This window comes from Erythrolamprus reginae, chromosome 8 (assembly GCF_031021105.1).
Source record: "Erythrolamprus reginae isolate rEryReg1 chromosome 8, rEryReg1.hap1, whole genome shotgun sequence".
NCBI lineage: Eukaryota > Metazoa > Chordata > Lepidosauria > Squamata > Dipsadidae > Erythrolamprus > Erythrolamprus reginae.
The window spans coordinates 31,930,111-31,952,248 of record NC_091957.1 but is presented as its reverse complement, the minus strand read 5'-3'; the positions used below and the strand labels follow the sequence as shown (position 1 = coordinate 31,952,248).

The 22,138-nt window shown below is 40.8% G+C and overlaps 1 protein-coding gene across 1 annotated transcript in view; it reads left to right on the top strand.

Moving 5' to 3' along the window:
- Positions 1 to 22,138, top strand: part of TRPC5 (transient receptor potential cation channel subfamily C member 5) — a 230,193-nt gene that overhangs the window by 39,495 nt on the left and 168,560 nt on the right. Inside the window, exon 2 of the mRNA XM_070759586.1 lies at positions 10,637 to 11,158. Coding sequence (XP_070615687.1) covers positions 10,637 to 11,158 — 522 coding nt within the window. The remainder of the gene's footprint in view (positions 1 to 10,636; positions 11,159 to 22,138) is intronic.

Genomic DNA, 22,138 nt, shown 5'->3' with positions numbered 1-22,138 from the left:
TTACTATTACTGAACATCCAAAATATACTATTTAATTCTATGTATATATGCCATATGTGTACATACATATTATTATTTATTATTATTTATTAGACTTGTATGCCGCCCCTCTCTGGAGACCTATTACACACAGACACACAAAAATATACATTATCTACTATATAAACTCTATGCATATATACACAAATACACACACGCACAACTCTTCTAAAATTATACACATTCAACCTCATTTACTTGATAGAAAAAATATACCCAGAGCCCAGAAGGGAAAAAAGTGAGATTTTGCTTCTGCACATGGGCAGGAAGCAAACTCTCATGAAGGGACGTGTGTCTGTGCGAGATTTTGGCGATTTTTTTTTTTTTTGCTTCCATGCAGGTGCGGAAGCAAAAAATTGCCAAAATTACTTTTTAAAAATAATTTTTAATTGATTTTAAAATATAGACTATACAGCACACACATGACATACAATAAGTGCACAGTGATTGATCACCACCAGACAAGATTCACATCCCTCCACCAGAATGGGGGCGTTTCTTATATTATTATTATTGTTGTTGTTGTTGTTGTTGTTGTTGTTGTTGTTAATTAATTAATTAGACTTGTATGCCTCCCTTCTCTGAGGACTCGGGTGGCTCACAAAATGCAGTACAATAATAATAAGGGTACAAATCTAATAGTTAAAATTCTAAATTAAAATCCCCTTATATTTAAAAAACAGTCAATTAACTCAATCACACCCACACATAACATTTCACAGTCAGAAAGAAGGTGGGGGCATGCTCTAACTGCCCCAGGCCTGGCGACATAGATAGGTCTTAAGGCTTTTGCGGAAGGGAGCAGTGCGAATCTCTGGGGGGGAGATGGTTCCAGAGGGTTGGGGCCGCCACAGAGAAGGCTCTTCCCCTAGATCCTGCCAGACGACGTTGTCTAGTCCAGTGATTTTCAACCTTTTTTGAGCCGCGGCACATTTTTTACATTTTAAAATCCTGGGGCACACCGCCAATCAAAATGACACCCTAAGACACTTTCCTCTCTTTTTCCATCCCTGTCTCCTCCCCACCCTTGTGTGTGTGTGTGTGTGTATACACACTCTTGAACCATTTCCAAAAACAGGTGAGGACTGGGTTTTTTCTCTCTCTTATTCTTTGGGTGCTTTTTATCATATGCTTTAAGAGTCACTTCTCTCTCTCTATTGTTTCTCTCTCTTTCCTCTCATTCTCTGTCTCAATCATTTTCTCATTTCTCTTTTTTCCTCCCCTTTTTGCTCATTTATCTCCTCTCTCTCTCTTGCTTGCTTTCTCTCTCTCTTTCTTGCTTTCTATCTGACACTTGCTTTCTCTCTTTTCTTTCTCTCTCTTGCTTTCTCTCTCTCACTCTTTCTCTCTCTCTCTCTCTCTTGCTTTCTTTCTCTCTCACTCACTCTCTCTCTCTCTCTCTCAGCAAAAAGTTGCGAGACTGGAACCTGAGCTTCCTTTTTCGCGGCACACCTGACCACATCTCGCGGCACACTAGTGTGCCACGGCACACTGGTTGAAAAACACTGGTCTAGTCGACAGAACCTGGAGAAGGCCGACTGTGGGACCTAATCAGCCACTGGGATTTGTGCAGCAGAAGGCGGTCCCGTAAGTAATCTGGTCCAATGCCATGTAGGGCTTTATAGGTCATCACCAACACTTTGAATTGTGTCTGGAAACCAATGGGCAACCAATGCAGACTGTGGAGTGTTGGAAAAACATGGGTGTATCTGGGAAAACCCATGACCGCTCGCGCACCTGCGTTTTGCATGATCTGTAGTTTCTGAACACTCTTCAGAGGTAACCGCCTATACCATTTTAACTCAAGAGCAATATATCTATTTACATATTATAAAGTGATTCCAATTTATTCCTTATAGTTTGGTCTCAAATTCTACTAAACATATATCGTCTTACCTTGTCCCATCGTCCCATCAGTTGTCGCAAATTAGTTTCATTAACTGAATTCATCCTCTTATCCCTAATCTCAAATTGAATATGATCCACCATGTACCGGTATCAATTTTGTATTGTCCATTTTATCTCATCCTTCCAACAAAAATTGCCAAAATTACATGCGCATGCGGAGGAAGCAAAATCTTGCTGGGATGTACGTGCATGCCCATCAGCCAAGCGAAGCTGTGCTTGCAGCTCCCATTTTACTACCGGTGTGCAGTGTGGCTCGAACTGGGTAGGAATCCGACAAGCAAATGCCTTAAATCAGATTTAGAATCCCATTATTAACCAGCTTGTTTAACTAGAGCATGCAGATAGTCCTCGACCTGAAAATATTTACTGACCCCTTGCATCCTGGACATAAACTATTTCAACTGCTACCCTCAAAATGTCACTATGGAGCACTGCACACCAACACAACTAGACACAAGAACAATTTCCCCCCGAATGCCATCACTCTGCTAAACAACTTTGCTTAGCAGAGTGATGGCGTTTGGGGAAAAACACTGTCAAACTATTTACTAAGTCTGTACTACTATTACTACTAGTTTTTTTCCCATCATTCCTATCACCTATTTCCTCCCAGTTTTCACTGTATGACTGTAACTCGTTGTTTGTATCCTTAAGATTTTTATTAATATTGATTATTTCCTCATTGTTTATTTGACCCTTATGACAGTCATTGCACTTGGCCAATGAAGAATTCTATTCTATTCTATAAACAATTCATTCAGTGACTGATCAATGTCAATGAAAAAGTTGATTTGTGACTCTTTTTCCCACAATTGTTGAAGCACCCTCATGATGCATGACCAAAATTCAGATGTTTGACAATTGATTCATATTTACGACCGTTGCCGTGTCCCAGGGTCATGCAGGCTCTTTTTGTGACCTTCTGAGAAGCAAAGTCAATGGGGAAGCCAGGTTCACTTAACAACCATATGAGTAATAAGTAACAGTAATCAGTAACTTATCAGTAATAACTTCAGTGATTCACTTGACCAAAGTTTCATGTTCAAAGCTCAAATTTTGAGGTCAATTGTGGTCATAAGTTGAGGACTATCCGTATATAGGCGGATACTTGTGCCCCAATGAATGCAAGCTTACCCTTTGCATTGCAGTACTCAAATCAGTTGTCTTTTGTATAAGGTGACCAGACATCCCGCTTTTGGCGGAACAGTCCTGCTTTTGAGTAATTTGTCCCGCACCGTTTTTAAAAACTCCCGGTTTTTTTAAAGAGATTGCGTTGGAGCCGGAAGGACTGGCTCTTCATCCTTTGATGCCGGGCGATGACATGGCTTGAAGGGATCACCCGGCAAGCAGCTCAGCTTCCACGCTGCCCAAAATTGGCCAATGCAAAGTGGGGAGGGGAAAAAAGAAAAAATGAAGCGGTGGCCTGAAATGTTGGCGCTATCAGCTACGGGTTGCTTTGCGCATGCCAAACAGGGAGAGAACAAGAGAGCGAGAGAGGGAGAGATCAGCAGGTTAGAGAAGAGGCTGAGCGTGCACCTCTCCAACATTGGGGAGAAAAGAGTAGGGAAACCGCTTTCTTTGAGGTGACGCCCCACCCTAACACTATTAAGTGGAAAAACAAATGCTGAGGTAAAATTCCGTAGAAATTTTTCAGTTGTCCTTTCCCACACCCCCGGCAATAGTGTTCTGCTTTACCAAAGTTACAATCTGGTCACCTTAGTTTTGTACGAACTCAAATTATGACTCGACATACAGTGCAAACCGCGCTAGTGAATTGTTAAGAGAGCATTATGACTAAATAGCAGAGCAAGGGTACAGTCTTTCCAGAGAGTTGTTTTTCTGTTGGAGACATTTTCTGCACCATCCAAGTCTATTTTTAAAGTAATGAATTTCCCACAGGGGAGCCTGGGGGTCTTCCGTTTGCCTGCCAAATGTTATCCCAGCAAACTTGTAAATTAGATTGCTCCAAAGAGCCCCAGATAACTCTGCCTTTCAAGGAGCCAAGACTGCCAGGAAATATATCTTTACAATTAAGCTCTAGTGCTCTTGCTAGGACCATTTCTGAGCTGGTTAAAGCAGCCAACAACTTAGTCTGCCAGCGAGACTAATTGACACCCTCCGTGTAGTGATAACACAGTGCAATTGTTACCCTTACATGCTTTTCTTTTTTAAATGATTTTTATTAAATATATACATTTTTAAAAAATTGAAATACGAACATACAGACAGACAAGACAAAACAACAGATTTACCCCAAAAAGTACTTATCAACCTCTATAACCTTTCTATGGTAAATTATCCTAGCGTTAAAACTTCATTTATATATAATTCACATAAACTGTATTTCCTTTACTGTTTTTATCTACTTATGTATATCTATCTATCTATCTATCTATCTATCTATCTATCTATCTATCTATCTATCTATCTATCTATATTTATATATTTACAGTATATCTATATCTATCTATCTATCTATCTATCTATCTATCCATCCATCCATCCATCCATCCATCTATCTATCTATCTATCTATCTATCTGTCTATCTCTTTTACAAACCAACTTATAAAATCCTATATCCATTCTTTAATTAAATATTAATATATACATACATACATACATACATACATACATACATATATATACTCTTTCTATTTTTTTGTTATTCTTCCTTTCCAACCAATTGTAAAACAAATTCCAAACTTCAAAATATTCCGAATCCTCTTTCTGATTAAATTCTATTGTCAGTTTATCTAATTCTGCTCATTCTAGGATTTTTCTGATAATTATATTGTCTGTTGGTACATTACCATGTTTCCAATATTGTATTGTATCCTAGCAGCCGGTCAGAGCCCACAGAATTGACCTTCTCCAGGTCCCGTCAGCCAAGCAATGTCACCTGGTGGGTCCTGAGGAAGAGCCTTCTCTGTGGCAGCCCCAATCCTTTGGAATCAACTCCCCCCTCAGAGATTCACTCCGCTCTCACCCTCCTTGCCTTTTGTAAAACTCTAAAAATGCATCTTTGCTGGCAGGCCTGGGGCCGTTGAGCGCTGTTACTCTGCTCTAGCTGACAGTGTGTATGTATGTATGTACAGTATGTATGTATGTTTTTTATTCATTTATTTGTTGTTTGTTTGCTTGCTTGCTTGCTTGCTTGCTTGGATTAAATGCTGCCCCTCTCCAGGAACTCAGGGTGGCTCACAGCATATAAAAAACAGTACAAAAAAATCCTAAATCCAATTTCTAAAACTAAGCTAACTAATCTAAAACCCCAATTTATTAAAAAAAAAAAAACACCAGTCACTCTCATTCTAACAACAAACAAACATTCCGTTCATTGGCAGGGGCTGATGTCTAATGTCCCCAGGCCTGTTGACACAAGTGGGTCTTCAAACTCTTGCAGAAGGCGAGAAAGGTAGGGGCAATATGAATCTCTTGGGGGAACTGATTCCAGAGGGCTGGACGCCCCACAGAAAAGGCTCCTCCCCTAGGCCCCACTAAACAACATTGTCTACTTGATGGGACCCGGAGAAGGCCGATTCTGTGGGCCCTGACTGATTGCTGGGACTCATGTGGCAGAAGGCGGTCCCGTAAGTAATCTGATCTGATGCCATTTAGGGCTTTATAGGACATAACTTGCTGGAGAAACATGAGCATACCTAGGAAAGCCCATGAGTGAAGTATCGTGATTGGATTTATATGTATGGTTTTTAATTGATGGGGTTCTTAGATTTGTATTGGGTTTCCTTATACAGGGCTACCTCTACCTAAGAGCACCTCTACTTAAGAACTTTTCTAGATTTTTTTGCTTCTTCTTAAGACCCATTACTTCTTAAGAACCTGAGCCCCGGAAAAATTCCCAGGAGATTTGAGAATGGGACGAAAGCCTGGCCAGTTTCCTGCCATTCCCCCTGGGTTTCTCTCTCTTGCGCCAGTTGTGTGGGAGGCGTGTGCTCCTCCTTGCCACCTCAGAGTCCCTCTTTTTTTTTAAGCCTTAAAGTTTTGGATTTTTTTTATTCCCCTCATCTCTCCTTCTTCCTTTGGCAGCGACTGTCCTCCTTCTCTTCTTCCTCCTCCTCCTGCCACTCAAATTCTGAGCTTTTATTTCTTTCCTAATGGGTTTGCACCAGTGAAGGGCTACCAAAATTTTTACTACCACACTGGGGTGTGGCTTATGCAGGACGCCCTGCATTTTCTTTCAACATCTTTCAGTGCAAATTGGGTGCTCTGGGGTGGAACTCCATTTTTGCTACCCCACTGTGTTCCCCCCGCCCATCCAGGCAGCAGTCCATCCCTGATTTGCACGCATTATTTGCTTTTACATTGATTCCTATGGGAAAAATTGCTTCTGCTTACAAACGTTTCTATTTAAGAACCTGGTCACAGAACGAATTAAGTTCGTAAATAGAGGTACCACTGTATCTTGTATTTTTTGTACTGACTTTGTAAGCCACCCTGATTCCACTGGAGAAGGGCAGCCTAGAAATCAGATAGATGGATGGATGGATGGATGGATGGATGGATGGATGGATGGATGGATGGATGGATGGAGCAAGCAAGCAAGCAAGCAAGCAAGCAAGCAAGCAAGCAAGCAAGCAAGCAAGCCAGGGATATTCTTACAGCTGTTAATATGTGTAATATAAAATACATGCTTTTCTAGTTAGTTAGTTAATTAGTTAGTTTACTTTATTGTTATTGAACTTCGTACAACAAAATTGCACACCATCTTCAGTGTATATTATAACTATAAAAATAAAACACAAGAACACATCCTTCACATTGTATACAACTGAACTGAAAACCTCTGATATTACAATAATATTGCACTATACAGTATAATTCAATACAGTTACTGCTCTGGGATAGAAGCTGTTTTTCAGCCTATTTGTCCTTGTTTTTATTATCCTGCCAGATGATAATAGTTCATCAAAAGGCTGCCCAGGATGAGATGGATCTTTAAGAATGTTTTGAACTTTTTAAAGGCAGCGGGAACTATAAATCTCTTCCAACGAGGGGAGAGGGCAACCAATTATCTTCTGGGCAATAATGTTAATCCTCTGGGGCACTGTCCTATCTGCCACTGTGCAATTGGCAAACTATACACAGGTGCAGTAAGTTAAAATACATCTACATGGAGGGACATATGCAGTGGAGTACCCCAAGGCTCTGTTTTAGGCCCAGTACTCTTCAACATCTTCATCAATGACTTGGATGAGGGGATAGATGGGGAACTTATCAAATTTGCAGATGTCACCAAACTGGCAGGAATAACCAACTCTCCAGAAGATAGGTGCAAAATACAGAAGGATCTTGACAAACTTGAACAATAGGCGCTATCTAACAAAATGAAATTCAATGGTGAAAAAAGTCAGGTTCTACATTTAGGCAAGAAAAATAAAATACACAGGTACACACAGTTATATGTGGTACATTGCTCAACAGAAGTAACGTTTCCGAGCACAATTCAAAGTGTTGGTTATGACCTATAAAGCCCTTCATGGCATAGGACCAGATTATCTCCAAGACCTCCTTCTGTCGCACGAATCCCAGCGACCAGTGAGGTCCCACAGAGTTGGCCTCCTTAGGGTCCCGTCGACCAAACAATGTCGGCTGGTGGGACCTAGGGGAAGAGCCTTCTCTGTGGGAGCCCCGACCCTCTGGAATCAGCTCCCCCAAGAGATTCTCACTGCCCCCACCCTCCTCACCTTCTGAAAGATCTTAAAAGCTCATCTTTGCCACCAGGCTTGAGACTTTTAGATCTTCCCCCTGATCATTGAATGTTTTATGTATGAGTGTTGAATGATTGGTTTGATAGGTTTTACTTTCTTTTAATTGAATTTAATAGTTGTTTTTAATGTAGTATTAATTGGATTTATATTATTGTTCTGTTTTTGTATATGCTATGAGCCGCCCCGAGTCCTCAGAGAGGGGTGGCATACAAATCCAATTAAATAAATAAACTGTGAGAGGGATCTTGGAGTTCTAGTGGACAGCCATTTAAATATGAGCCAGCAGTGTACAGCAGCTGCAAAAAACGCCAAGAGGGTTCTAGGCTCAGAGGTTGTCTTCAAAGCACCTAGGGGTAGAACAAGAAGCAATGGGTGGAAATGTTATATCTTTATATACTACCAATACGTACTTGACAAAACAAACAAGCAAACAAATAAATTTCTCTCCATGGTCTATTCTGCCTTGTTCTTTATTCAAGACACGTCAAAGCTGACTCACAGTATCCTGAGCACTGAAATAAAATTGTGGCATATATATCCTGCGGATGGAATGGGGACTGAACCTCAAGCTAGATTGTCATGAGAGATTCAGCAGTTTTGTGGCACCACATATACATTCACACTTAGGGATTCTCACATTTTCCCTTTTGCATCCCACTCTCCGAACTTTGAATTGTTGGGTCACCAAAAGTCTCATAATTCCTTAAGATTGAAGCATATCTTTTTGACATTGAGCAAATTGGCTTCATGTGGATTGGACTGGGTGAGTGAAAGTATTGTAGGGTTTTACCAAGGTCTTTGGAGATGGATGGAGCTGATGGAAGAGGAAAAAAATGCTAGAGGATGACTTTCTCTAGAAAAATGTCTTGGAAACGTTAGCCGGTGTTTAACTGGGAACAAAAGAGGAGCTAGGTTTGCATTCAGCTTGAACACCTCACTCTAGATCAGGGCTTGGCAACCCACAGCTCCAGAGCCGCATGTGGCTCTTTTATCCCTCTTCTGTGGAGAGAAGTGGCTGATGCCGCTGCTGCTGCCATCTCCATGGACTGCCTGCTGCTCTCGCAGAACCTTGCCCAGCACAGTGAAATTTAGCGTGCTTCACAGTGGGGAGACCGGGGCCCCCTCCTATTCCTGGAGCTCATTACACAACACAGAGCTACAATGCCACCCCACCCTATTTCCCCTGTCAATAGCAGTGATGTCAGCTAGGGCGCATGTCAGGCCATTGTCTCAGGGTGGAGAGAAGGTTGCGCATCTCCCTGAGTGATCAAGGCACAACCAAGCATCAACAAAGACCTGCCATTTCCTGCTGCAGTTTGTTAGGCAGCGAGACACACACACAGAGAGAGAGAGAGAGAGAGAGAGAGAGAGAGAGATACACAGAGAAAGATGATAGAAAGATAGAAAGATAGAAAGATAGAAAGATAGATAGATAGATAGATAGATAGATAGATAGATAGATAGATAGTAGGTAGGTAGATATAGAGACAAATAGAGACATACAGAGCAAGAGAGAGACAGAGACAGAGAGGCAGAGACAGACAGACAGACGGACAGAGATGCAGAGAGAGAGAGAAACAGAGGGAGGCTAGGAGGGGAGGGGTGAGTCAGGGCTGGGTATGGCAAATAATTTAACAACTAGCTTGCTACTCTAATGACCAGCTGGGTAGGCATGGCAGAGGTGGTGGTATCATATGACTAAGTGGGAGAGAGTGACATTGAGTTGGCCACACCCACCTGGTCACACTGGTTTTTAAATTATTGGCTCTCAGTGTTTTCTTTTCAGGAAACAAATCCAAATGGCTCTTTGAGTATTTCAGGTTGTAGACCCCTGGTATAAGATCTCCTGTTCAAGCTGGAGGTTGGACTAAAAGACCTCTAAGATCCCTTCCAACTCTATTATTCTATGTCTGTGATGTCCAAGTGAGAATGTCAAGGGTTATGTTCCCCTATTTTGGCATTCTTGGAACCAAACCTGGACTGGGTAGAAGCCTGCCCCCCCCCCAAGTAGTTAATTCTCTGTAAGCTAGATTAGTCCCTTACTTTCAGGTACCACTCAAAATTTCCTGTTCTAAATGTCTTTGGAGTTATGTGTTGCTTTATTATTATTATTATTATTAGTATTATTATTATACATAGGGTTTTTAGCTATAGTTTTTTTAATGTATTAGATTTGTACTGTACATTGTGTTTTTATATTTACTCCGTAAGCCGCCCCAAGTTTTCAGAGAAGGGAGGCATAAAAATCTAATAAATAATTATAATTATAATTATCCCACATACATAACAATGTTATTTCCTTAGCTATTAGGTGCAAGAAATCATGTTACATGTTACTTTCTAGTTAAGTTAATTTATTGCTCATGCCTAAACACAAAAATTTCATCTAAACTGGGGGGGTGGGATGGACCTCAAGCATGTGTAGGAATGGTGAGTTGTAAATATTTTTCCCACTGGTTTATGCAACACTTCTGTGAATGCGCAGAAGCATCCTTGGGGGTGGGTTGAGACCAAGAACTCGAGGGTCAGTTGTTCTTCTTCAAGGGTGTTTTTATTTTTAACTTTCCCATCCAGTCTGCAAGCCAAGGATTTTCTGATGGTTTGCCATTTCAATACTAATCTAGTTTGAATCCGGTTAGCTGTTTGAGATCAGGCAAGGTCAACTATTGAGGACTACATCTGCTGACTACAAAAGTTTGATTCTAGATTATTTAATGAACAATTCATGTAGTTTTCTGTGCAACAGTATGGCAACAGTTGATCACCTTTTGAAATGTTTATTCAACTTTCCTCTCTGGGATTCATAGGAGTCTTACAATATATATTTTTAAACACTGATTGTAGTGTTGGTGAAGTGAAATAGATGTTGTGTGGCCATTTGAACCTTCCTTTTGATATGCTGTGATTATAAAGCACTTGTACAGGAAATATGTTAACAGCCTGAACTGATTTTACCTAGGTTCCCACATTAATGATGGACACCCAATTTTCGGAGTTCACCCCTGATATCACCCCTATCATGTTGGCTGCTCATACCAACAACTACGAGATCATAAAGCTGCTTGTCCAAAGACGGGTCACCATCCCACGGCCACATCAGATCCGATGCAACTGCGTAGAATGTGTTTCCAGTTCAGAGGTGGACAGCCTGAGGCATTCCAGATCGAGGCTAAACATCTATAAAGCTTTGGCCAGTCCTTCACTCATCGCCTTATCCAGCGAGGACCCAATCTTGACAGCCTTTCGGCTGGGTTGGGAGCTGAAGGAACTCAGCAAGGTGGAGAATGAATTCAAGGCTGAATATGAGGAGCTTTCCCAGCAGTGCAAGCGGTTTGCAAAAGACCTACTGGATCAGGCACGCAGCTCCCGAGAACTGGAAATCATCTTGAACCACAGGGATGATCAGAGTGAGGAGTTAGATCCCCAGAAGTGCCATGATTTGGCCAAGCTAAAGGTAGCAATAAAATACCACCAGAAAGAGGTAAGGCTTCTTACTTCTTCTCCTGTTGTTGTATGTGAGGATCTTTGTTCCCTTTTCTGATTGCTGATGGTTAGAAATTCTGTTTGTATATAGCACCACAGATCAAACAAGGAGTATTGTCACCATGTGCTTTACTACTTAATTGCTTAACTGTAACAGGAAACAGGAAATTCTATTTAGAACAAAAGAATATAGATTATATACCTTAGATCCAAATTTGTAAACACTGCCGTTTACTAGCTGAATACTACTGTAGTTGTTGCATAAAAATACACTCCAAAAATGTATTCTTACACTGATCTTCTAATCTCCAGCAGCATCTAAGGAATTGGAATTGGGGTGCTTCTCCATTTCAGATTAAAATGCTAAGTTTTTCTAGTTTTTTTCAGTCTTTTGATAAAAATTGGTCATTCACTGAGTAACATCTTGAATATCTGTCAATCCTTTAAGGGAGGCTCATCAGAAAACAAAATTCATAAGGTTGACTAGAACTCCACTTTACCAAAATAGATTTTCTAGATTCTGCTAGTATATTTTTCCTCCCTCCCTTTTACATCAACAAGAATCAAGGTGACATCACCTTAAGTTTAATTCATGTTTTTAGTAACTCCTGTGCTCTTTTTCCTGTGGTATTCTACAGTACTACAAAAGAATCAAATCAATGATCTTATTTAGTAGGTAAACAAATACAACAAAAAGCAAATGTCTGGCACAAGAAATCAGGAATTGAGATTGTTCAAACTAAATTTACTTCTTGACAAGAATCTGAACTACTAATGATCAAGATGAACTGGTGGTAGATAAGAGTCAAGAGAATTCAAGGAAGGCTTAGAACTTTTGTGGGTGGAAAAGGACTGGAGATGGATGATGTATTTCACCCCTCCCTCAGGCTCAGTCTTGTCATCCCCTACAGCAATATTGTAATGTCTATTCCAAATATCTCTTTTTGCAGAGACATTTGAATTATTGAGATGCTTCTGGAAGGTGCATTCGACAAATGGCTGTTATAATAGATGTAGTAATCATGGACAAGGAGACATGACTTCTGAGCAAAGCTTTTCCAAGCTAAGAGGTTCTCTCTGAGCTGAGAAGTCTCCTCCTTGTACAGCTGTGTTTATTCTTAAAGCAAACATCTTGTGTGCACAATTACAATAATTGAATGACCCAGAAGATAGCTAACTAGTAACAGGTTAATATACAGACAGATCGTGTCAAGGTATAGGTGAACGTGTGATGCTAATTTAATCTTTGCTCTTTTTTGAGGGAGGGTGGTAATTTTTTTTAATTTTTCCTCCATACAAACTTTTTCCCATACATTTCAAAATAGTTGGGTTACAATAAAAACAGTATTTAGTTAGTAAATCATAAACTGTCCCCCCCAAAAGTTAAATAGTTCCAAATTAAATTATTTTCGGTATCTATCATACCCCCCCAACCTTGACCTCTACTTTTGTCACCCAGATATCAAAATTTTCATCTAATTAAATTCCACATTGATTTCCTTTAACCGTATTACAATAATTTCATCTTATTCTTACAAACAAAATTCAACAATTATATTTACTACCCCTACTCATGTATTCTAGAAACCCTTACTACCACTTCCTAAATAAAATTAAAAAGCTTATAAGCTAAGAAAAAAAGAAAGTATAATAGTAAAAAAAGACAACAAAAAAGAACCGAAAAACTATTACTAATATTAATATTAATATTAATAAATAATTTAAGAATAATCAAACTAAAAAAGAAAAAAGAAAAAGAAAAGACCAAAATCTAATCAGGTCAATATTTTAGTTAAACATTTATCATAATATTGTAGTCATATAACATATGACCTATTAGAATTAAATCAATGCTTCAATACATTTATTATACCTTTCCACCTTAACATTTCTATATCTATTTTGATATTTCCAAGCTTAATTAATATTAATACCTCCTAAATCATTTATCTTTTGGGATCCCTTACTCCCTTGATCAATCTCAAAATAAAGTTCAATGGGCAGTGTTTTTGTATTTGCATCATTATCTTGCTGTTGAGGAGTTTTTTCCAGCTGTTCATAGCTCCTCTCTTCTTCTTCCTCTTCATCATTTTCTATATAGTCTTGGTTAAACCTTCCAGGTGAAATAACAACATTAACATTTCCATATTGATCTCTCCGGTCAGAAATGTCTTGCATAATCTCTTTGAATAAATCTCTTATTTCCTCCATCTTGTCCAAATTTGAAAAGACCAATGTGTCTCCAATAAAGCCAACTGTCTGTCTTTTACTCCTTCCAAATTGAAATAAAGTTCAAATCAGTAATATTTTCTTCTGGTTCTCAGCAAGTTCCCAGCTGCTCCTTATCACCTGTTATGGCAACAATCTGCTCAGCTCCATCTCCTGAAGGTCATAGTCAGTGAAGAAAGAATAACAAATCCAACCGACAACTGCTTCAGCCTCGCCAACAGATGTCACCAACACAAAAATTCAGAGCAGCCTTTGATTCCGTTCACTTCTTTCTGAATTTTTCCAGATTAAATTTCGATAATCTCCAAATTCAAATTTTAGTTGCAAAATTTCAAAAGCAAACCAAATATGTAATTCATGTGTTTTGACTAATTTAAAAGCTATTCAGTATTGAATTTAAAAAAGGCCTTTGATAGTTTGGCTGCTTCTAAATCAAATTTAAAAAGAAAAACATTTTAAAATTCGGTATCAAAGTTTTCTTCTGGCAAAAATAGTTCACCTTTCCACACAATCCTCTTTTCTCAACAATAGAATAAACAAGAGCTGAGTAAGTAATCTGTACTCTTCATAGAATAGAGAGAGCAGCAGTGGTGGGCAGCAGCTCTGTTAGGTCTTGTGCACCCAGGTACGCAGTTCCAGTAGGTCTGGAGCCATGCACGTGCACAACCGGTGAGATACCGGCGATTTTTGCCAATTTTTTGCTTCCGCGCATATGTGGAGCATCCTCGCGTGAGCAAGATTTGGATGGAAATCACTGCTCTTTTGCTTCTGCGCATGTGCAGAAGTAAAAAAAAAACCAGTGAAAATTGACAAAATCTTGTGGAAGGGTCCTTGGGTGAGTGAGATTTCAGCAAAAATCGCTGCTTTTTTGCTTCTGCACTTGCAAGGAAGCAAAAAAGCGACGATTTTTACCCAAATCTCGCTTGCGCGAGGACACTGCCATGAGATTTCGGTTGCTACGCATGTGCAGCAGCCAAATCTCATGAAAGTGAATGAGCGTGCCAAATGCGTGCACTCACAGAACGCACCATGAGCAACGACAACTGGTGGCCCATCACTGGAGTGAAGGATGTTTGTTTAGTCAATATTAGCCAAGATAGGCATTCCAAGTTATTGACAATAATTGACTACAATAGGTATAATAGAGCTGGGGTGGCGCAGCAGGTACTGCAGGCCACTGAAGCTGACTGTAGATCTGCAGGTCAGCGGTTCAAATCTCATCACCGGCTCAAGGTTGACTCACCCTTCCATCCTTCCGAGGTGGGTAAAATGAGGACTGAATTGTGGGGGCAATAGGCTGGCTCTGTTAAAAAGTGCTATTGCTAACATGTTGTATGCCACCCTGAGTCTAAGGAGAAGGGCGGTATAAAAATTTTAAATAAGTAAGTGAGCGAGCGAGCCAGCCAGCAAGCAAGCAAGCAAGCAAGCAAGCAAGCAAGCAAGCAAGCAAGCAAGCAAGCAAACAAACAAACAAACAAACAAACAAACAAACAAACAAGCAGTAATCAAACTTTCATTGAGAAGGAACTGAACTAACCTGCATGATGTGTTCTGGATCTTTTTGAAATGCCAGATCTAGAATGCCTCAAAAAGTTTATGGTTCAGAAGATTTTATTTCTTGAGACTGCCAAACTATAACTTCAAATGGTCAAATGTGCTCCAAATTGGAAAAAGTATTAATCATAATGATAGGCATGGGGAGATATGGTGGGAGACAAGGATCAGGTTGTTCTCATGGAACATAGAGCCAACGTCTTTTGTATTCCAGATCCTTGGTCTCAGTCCCTGTCCCTAGTTAAGAGACCTTCAGAGGCCTTGGTTTCCTGCTGCTGCTTCTAAATCAGTGATGGCACACTTTTTCCCTCAGGTACCGAAAGCATGTATGCACACACTATCGTGCCCGTGTGAGTGCCCACGACCATAATTCAATGCCTTGGGAGGGCAAAAATTGGGGGGAAAGCCCAACTTCTGGTGGGCCCAGTAGGCCCATTTTTTACCCTTCTCAGGCTTCAGAGGCTTCCCTGGAGACTAGGGAGTGCAAAAATGCCCTCCCCATCTCCCCAGAGACCCTCTGGAAGCTGAAAATGCCCTCCCAGAGCCTCTGTATGAGCCAAAACTCAGCTGGCTAGTGTGCTGTTGCTGAGCTGGGGCAATGGCTCATGTGCCAGCAGATATGGCTTCGTGTACCACCTGTGGCACCCGTGCCATAGGTTCGCCATCCTTGTTCTAAATGCCAGATAGGTATGTCATTTGTAATTTAAGCATTTATGAGAGGACTTAACTAATAGGTATATTAGGTCTGGCTGGGTCCAGAAGTGGGAATGCCCTTTTGGAGATGTGTGCTAACTCTGCTTGGGTTTGGCATCATCTGGGGCAAAGGTGAAGGCATGGCAATCATCATTCAGGAATTTCATGTCTTTCAAGAGTGTTGAACCATGGCTTATTAGATATAACACCCTATCCATTAAGTTGAGCTCTAGAGCTTATTGGGATTGTTGCTGTCAGATCTGTTCCAGTCTGATCCCTTAAGAGAGAAAGACCCCCGACTCCATATGGTTGAAGCAAGAAGTTCATTTATTTAAAAAGATGTTGGCTGCAGTAGTTAGGCTAGCTTTGAGTTTCCCACACTCAAAAGATACAGAAAGGTATCCCCTTGTCTCAGCCTTCTTCCCATGACCAATCCATCTTCAGCCAATCAGAACTCAACGGAAGTGTTTTTGAAAATGCTATATGTTTGGGATAATCAACATTCTTTCTCAGGGTGCCTGGCCTTGATGCTGGTACAAACTGGTGCCAAGCTTCTCTAGTCCATCACCTGTCAGTCCCCCCCCTCCCTGTTTCCCACCACGTACACACACAGGCTTATTGCCCATCTATTATTTCCATCTATTTCTAGCCTTTGGTGGCAGGATGCCTGTCTGTCAGTTGCTCCGGTACCATCCTCCCTAATGCACAGCAACCTCCTTATCTGAACTTCTTGACTCCATTTTGGGATTGGCAGTGTAATTCTCCAGACTTATGGTTTTGGTGGACATCAACCCACTTTCTTTAAGAGCGAGGTCTGAGGAGTTCATGGCCAAGAGAGCATGATCCCATACTGGATCTGGGGCATCTATCTGTCTGTCTGTCTGTCTGTCTGTCTGTCTGTCTTGTCTTGTCTTGTCTTGTCTGTCTCTCTGTCTCTCTGTCTCTCTCTCTGTCTCTCTCTGTCTGTCTCTCTCTCTCTCTGTCTGTCTCTCTCTCTCTCTCCCCCTCTCTCTCTCTCTCTCTCTCTATCTATCTAATTCGACTTCTATGCCACCAAACCCGAAGGACTCAGGGCAGCTTATAATAAACAATATAAATACAATACAATAAAAAAAGAAGTTGAATATAAAATCTAAAACAATAAAACCCTCATTTAAAAAACCCATGATAGAACAGTCACAACAATATGCATACATACCATTCATATGATTTGGCCATGATGGTTGTTAGTTTATGGCCCTTACGCCTGCCAGCAAAGCCAGGTCTTCGTGCCTTGGGTGGGAGTAGGGTGGGAGCAGTACGGACATCAGGGGGGAGTTGATTCCATAGAGCCGGGGCAGAGAAGAGGGACAGAGAAGGCCCTCCCCCGCAGTCCTGTTGACTTGCATTGCTTAGTCGACGGGACCTGGATGAGGCCAACTCTATGTGCTCTTATTGATCTCTGGGAGGTATGTGTCAAAAGGTGGCCCCGTTGAAGCGGCTGCTATGTGAAGTCCATTAAAGAGTTGGTAAATGGACAGTGTTTTAAATTTCTGCTCTGCAGTTGAGTGAGGTGTTTTATCTCTAGACAGTTCCTCCGCAATATGGCCATCCTGAGATAAACACCACTGGCTCTCCAACGTGGAAACAACATTGCCAAATTGATCAAGATTTTTGCTTAGTTCCACATCCACCTACTCATATACCCAATTAGCATAAATTGTTTGAACTCTAGTCAGTTCTGAAAATGTGTGGGAATCATACAAATGCATCTACAGAATGGTGACAGATGGCATTTCCTGGTCACACTTACAGTTTATTCATGGCGGCATGCTGCTGTGAAAACAGAGTAACGTTCTTCCACTGCACTGTGTACCTGCTGCAACCTTTTAGTAACAGCATATGGGAGTGCCCCACAGCAGGCAGAAGTTAGAGAAGAGGAACGGGGAGAGAACGTAGAAGTTCAGGCAGGGGGAGGCTACCATTCCCAGCCCTACCAGAACAGGCTGGAAGCGTGTGCACCCCCACTGTCCGCCCCACGCCCTGTGTGCGTGCGCCCCATGCGGGATTCAGCTTCTGTGCATGCACAGAAGCTGAATCTCAGGCGTGGATGAGATTTCTGGGGGGGGGGGGGGGTTTGCTTCTGCGCATGCGCAGTAGCGAAAAATCTGGGAATAGGCTTAAAAAGGTAAATGGGCACTCGCTGCTGCCTACCACCACTCACACACACACCGCTGCACCTGTCATGGTGGTTCCCTGCCACCTTTTGCTCTGCTCGCCCCCCGTGCCTCTCGCGGCAGCAGCTCTCTGCAGAGAGATGTGCAGAAGCAAAAGACCCAGTATTTTTTATGCCTGTGCACACCAGATGGCAATGGAGCAAGCCTACGCGCTCCATTGCCATCAACGGAATGGGCGTTCCCCTGTTCTGGCTAGCGGCCCACCCCTGATCTCAGGGCAGCAAGGTTTTGGAGGTTTTATAGTTCAACATCTAGTGCAGTGATGGTGAACCTATGGTACGGATGCCACAGGTGGCACACAGAACCATATCTGCTGACACGTGAGCTGTTGCCCTTAATCAGTTCCAACATGCATGCATGTGCTGTTCACCTGCTTTTCGGCTTGACCAGGGGCTCTGGGAGGGTGTTTTTTGGCTTCCAGAGAGCCTCTACAGGGACAGGGTTGAGCATTTTTACCCTCCCCTGGATCCAGGGAAGTCTTTGGAGCTTGGGGAAGGAGTTGGGAAGGAGGTCGTTTCGGCCTCGAGAGGGCAGGGGAAACTGTTTTCGTCCTCTCCAGGCATTGAATTATGGGTGTGGGTACTCGCGCATCCAGAGAGACTGCACACCCATGCTCTTTGGACACTTGAGGAAAATAAGGTTTGCCACCACTGCTCTAGTGATTCAGCAGCCACAACTTTGGGAGGCAAGCTCTTCTATTGATTAATTGTTGTCATTTTCCAGAAATTTCTCCTTTATTTCCAGGTGGGCTCTTTCCTTGATTAAATTTTCACCAAATACTTCTCCCCCCCTCCAAGTTTTATATCTATTTTTCTCCTCCATACAGAAAGGAGGAGAAAATTATTACATCGCCATAAACAAAGCATCATTAAAAATCACCAAAAATACTTTACTTTGGCTTCAATCTAAATAATTATTATCAATATCTGCCAGTCTGAACTTCCATCATCTTATCACTCAACTTTCCTCTTCTCCTCAACCGTCTACTTTCTTTAACTTTCTCTCCCCCTTCCTTCTCCACCCTCTATCTCCTCCTACCTTTCTACTTCCTCTCTTTCTTTCTTTACCCTTCTCTGAGTGAAATATTTCTAAATTTAACAGTCATTTATTGAAACGGACTGGCAGTTTCTTTCCGCAATCTTGTAATCTCACCAAAGCTTTTATTATCATGTTATTATTTTCAATCTGACATTAGAGTTTATCTTGGATATATAAGCTTTATTGGTGCTAGCTCCCTGCTCTTTGCTATTCTCAACACCTGGGTTAATAATAGTACTTCTAATCCTCCCTTTCTTTTTAATCTTTACTCCATCTCTTTCCTAATTAAATTTCTTATCCAGCCACACATAAAATTTCACCCATATTTTATAATATTCAGAATCTTCTTTTCCTTTAATCTTCATTGTCAAGCTATTCATTTCTGCACAATCTAGTACTGTATCTTCTTTAGCACTTTAGCACCAGTGGTGGGCTCCTACGGGAATTGTCAGGTACGCAGAACCGGTAGAAAACATTTGAATTTTTTTCCCTTCTGGGTCCTGGGTTTTCTCTTCTCTGCACTTTTTCTAGAGTCTCAACATCCTTTTTGCATTGTGGCGACCAAAACTGAATGCCCTATTCCAAGTGTGGCCTTACCAACGCCTTATAAAGTGGTATTAACACTTCATGTGATCTTGATTCTATCCCTGCCACACACTGCTGGCTCATATTTAAATGGTTGAGCAATGTACCACATATACTGTATCGAGCATTTTGTTTTTCTTGCCTAAATGTAGAACCTGACTTTTTTCACCATTGAATTTCATTTTGTTAGATAGCGCCCATTGTTCAAGTTTGTCAAGATCCTTCTGTATTTTCCGCCTATCTTCTGGAGTGCTGGCTATTCTTGCCAGTTTGGTGTCATCTGCAAATTTGATAAGTTACCCATCTATCCCCTTGTCCAAGTCATTGATGAAGATGTTGAAGATACTGGGCCTAAAACAGAGCCTTGGGTTACTCCACTGCATACATCCTTCCATGTAGATGTAGTTCTGTTGAGCACTACACATTGAGTGTGGTTGGTTAGCAGTTTTGAATCAATCTGGTGATATTGCTGTCCACCCCACATTTTTCTACTTTATTTAGTAGTACGTTATGGTCTACTTTGTCAAAAACCTCACTGAAGTCCAAGTAAACCACATCAACAACATTCTCCTGATCCACTAATTTTGTCACTTTGTCAAAGAATGCTATAAGATTAGTCTGGCATTATCTGTTTCTAACAAACCTTTGGCTTTTAGATATTACTTTGTTTGTTTTTTAGGTGTTCGTTGATCTGTTGCTTGATTATCTTTTCCAAAATCTTCCCTGGTATTGAGGTCAGGCTGATAGGTCTGTAGTTTCCTGGATCTGTTTCCTCCCACTTACTTGAAGATGGGAACTGCATCTGTTCTTTTCCAGTCCTCTAGCAGTTCCCCGGTGCTCCAGGATCTTTGAAAGATATAGTTCAGTGGTTCTGAGATTTCATCTGCCAATTCCTTCAGAACCTTGGGGTGTAATCCATCTGGTCCTAGTGATTTGAATTAATCTAGGGTAGACAGATGTTCCTTTACCATTTTCTTCCCTATTTTAACTTGTGTTCCTAATACTGTATGTTATTTGTGATGCTGTTTTTGATAGGTTGGACTGTTTTTTCCCTTTGTGTAAAGACAGATGCAAAAAACATGTTCAGTAGCTCTGCTTTCTCCCTGTTGCTTGTCACCTTCTTGCCACTTTCTCCCTGAAATGGACCAATTGTTTCCTTGATTTTTTTTCTTGTTTTAAATATGTTGGAAGAAGCTTTTTTTGGTTACTTTTTATTTGTGTTTAGAAAGGGTTATACTTGAGCTTTCCATCCATACCTCCAGCCACGAAGATTTAAAAGGCCTCTTGATCTGGTTTAAAATACCCTTCCAAATACAACTCAAATCAGGATTAAATTGCAAAGCACATATGTGAAGGAAGAGTGAAAAGCTCAGATGGAGGGGGAAGGCTGAGAAAGTCATGGTTGGATGCACTTGATGAAATCTTTAAAAATAAAAAAGTGGTGAGAGGTTTACAGGGAAAAGGAAATGTATGAAGCAGAAGATGGATATGACGAAAGGCTGGAAAATTATGGAGATGCATCATGAAAGATATAGATTCTTCTTTTCTTTTCTTGCTTATACTTTTTTTCCCTTTATGTAACAATAATTATTAGAAAGGGAAATGCTGCAGGGATGTGTAGGGATATGTAGGTATATCTCTGAGGGATAAACACTAACATCACTTTTAATCCTGCTAATTCTAACGCAGCAGGAGTGAAATGATTGAAAATTCATATATCAGTAATATCTCTATCCCCAAATACTATGGATCATTACTGTAAATTTAGAGGTGACCGCTCAGATTGATAGGATTGGCTCCTAAATAATTGTTTTGATCTATTCTGTCCAACAGGGTCTTCTGTTAATTTAAAGCAAAGTATTTATCATGATATATGAAGGCTATTTCATTTATTTGGAATTGATGAAATATTATCTCCCAATATTCATACCTTTGTGAAACTTCCAATATGCCCTGATTTCTCTTGAGACCAAATAGGTCCTGGCCTCTCTTGAGAGCAAACTAATTGTTAAAATATGAAAAATGTTTATGTAATTTTGATGTGAAGTGCAAATCAGTATCTATTCATTTTGGCAAGAAGTGGGTCTTAATTAAGAGATCTACCATCCATTCCAGCTTTGGTGGGAGGTTTAATTGAGCAGGGGATTGGACTAGAAGACTTACAAGGTCCCTTCCAACTATGATGATGGTGGTGGTGGTGGTGACAACTTTGCATCTCCACCAAGGTGCTTGTAAATGCTGGTATTCCTTGGAGTCTATCAGTATCAATACTTATTAATTTTAATTTTTTTGAATTCACCCCACCCCCCCGAATTGAAATCTGACATAGTACAAAGCAAGTCATTGGCCTACATTTACTATTACTGTAACAAAATTTTTCACATACTTTTAGTAAAAAAAAAAAATCCCAACATGCCTATAATAAACAAAATGACAGAATGTTTCAATAAAATTATTTGATGGAAAGTAGAGTTGAAAGTAACAATGATAAGCAGTAATAGAGGGGGAATTCTTTCTAGTCTATGGATGTTCTATGATTAGCCAGGGATAATCAAAAATTTTGAGACTGTACTCATTAAAGGCTCTCAAAATTCCAACAGGCTTACCAGTTTACAAAGTCCGAGGATCTCTGCTTTGGACTTTTGCATGATTTATTGTGGATG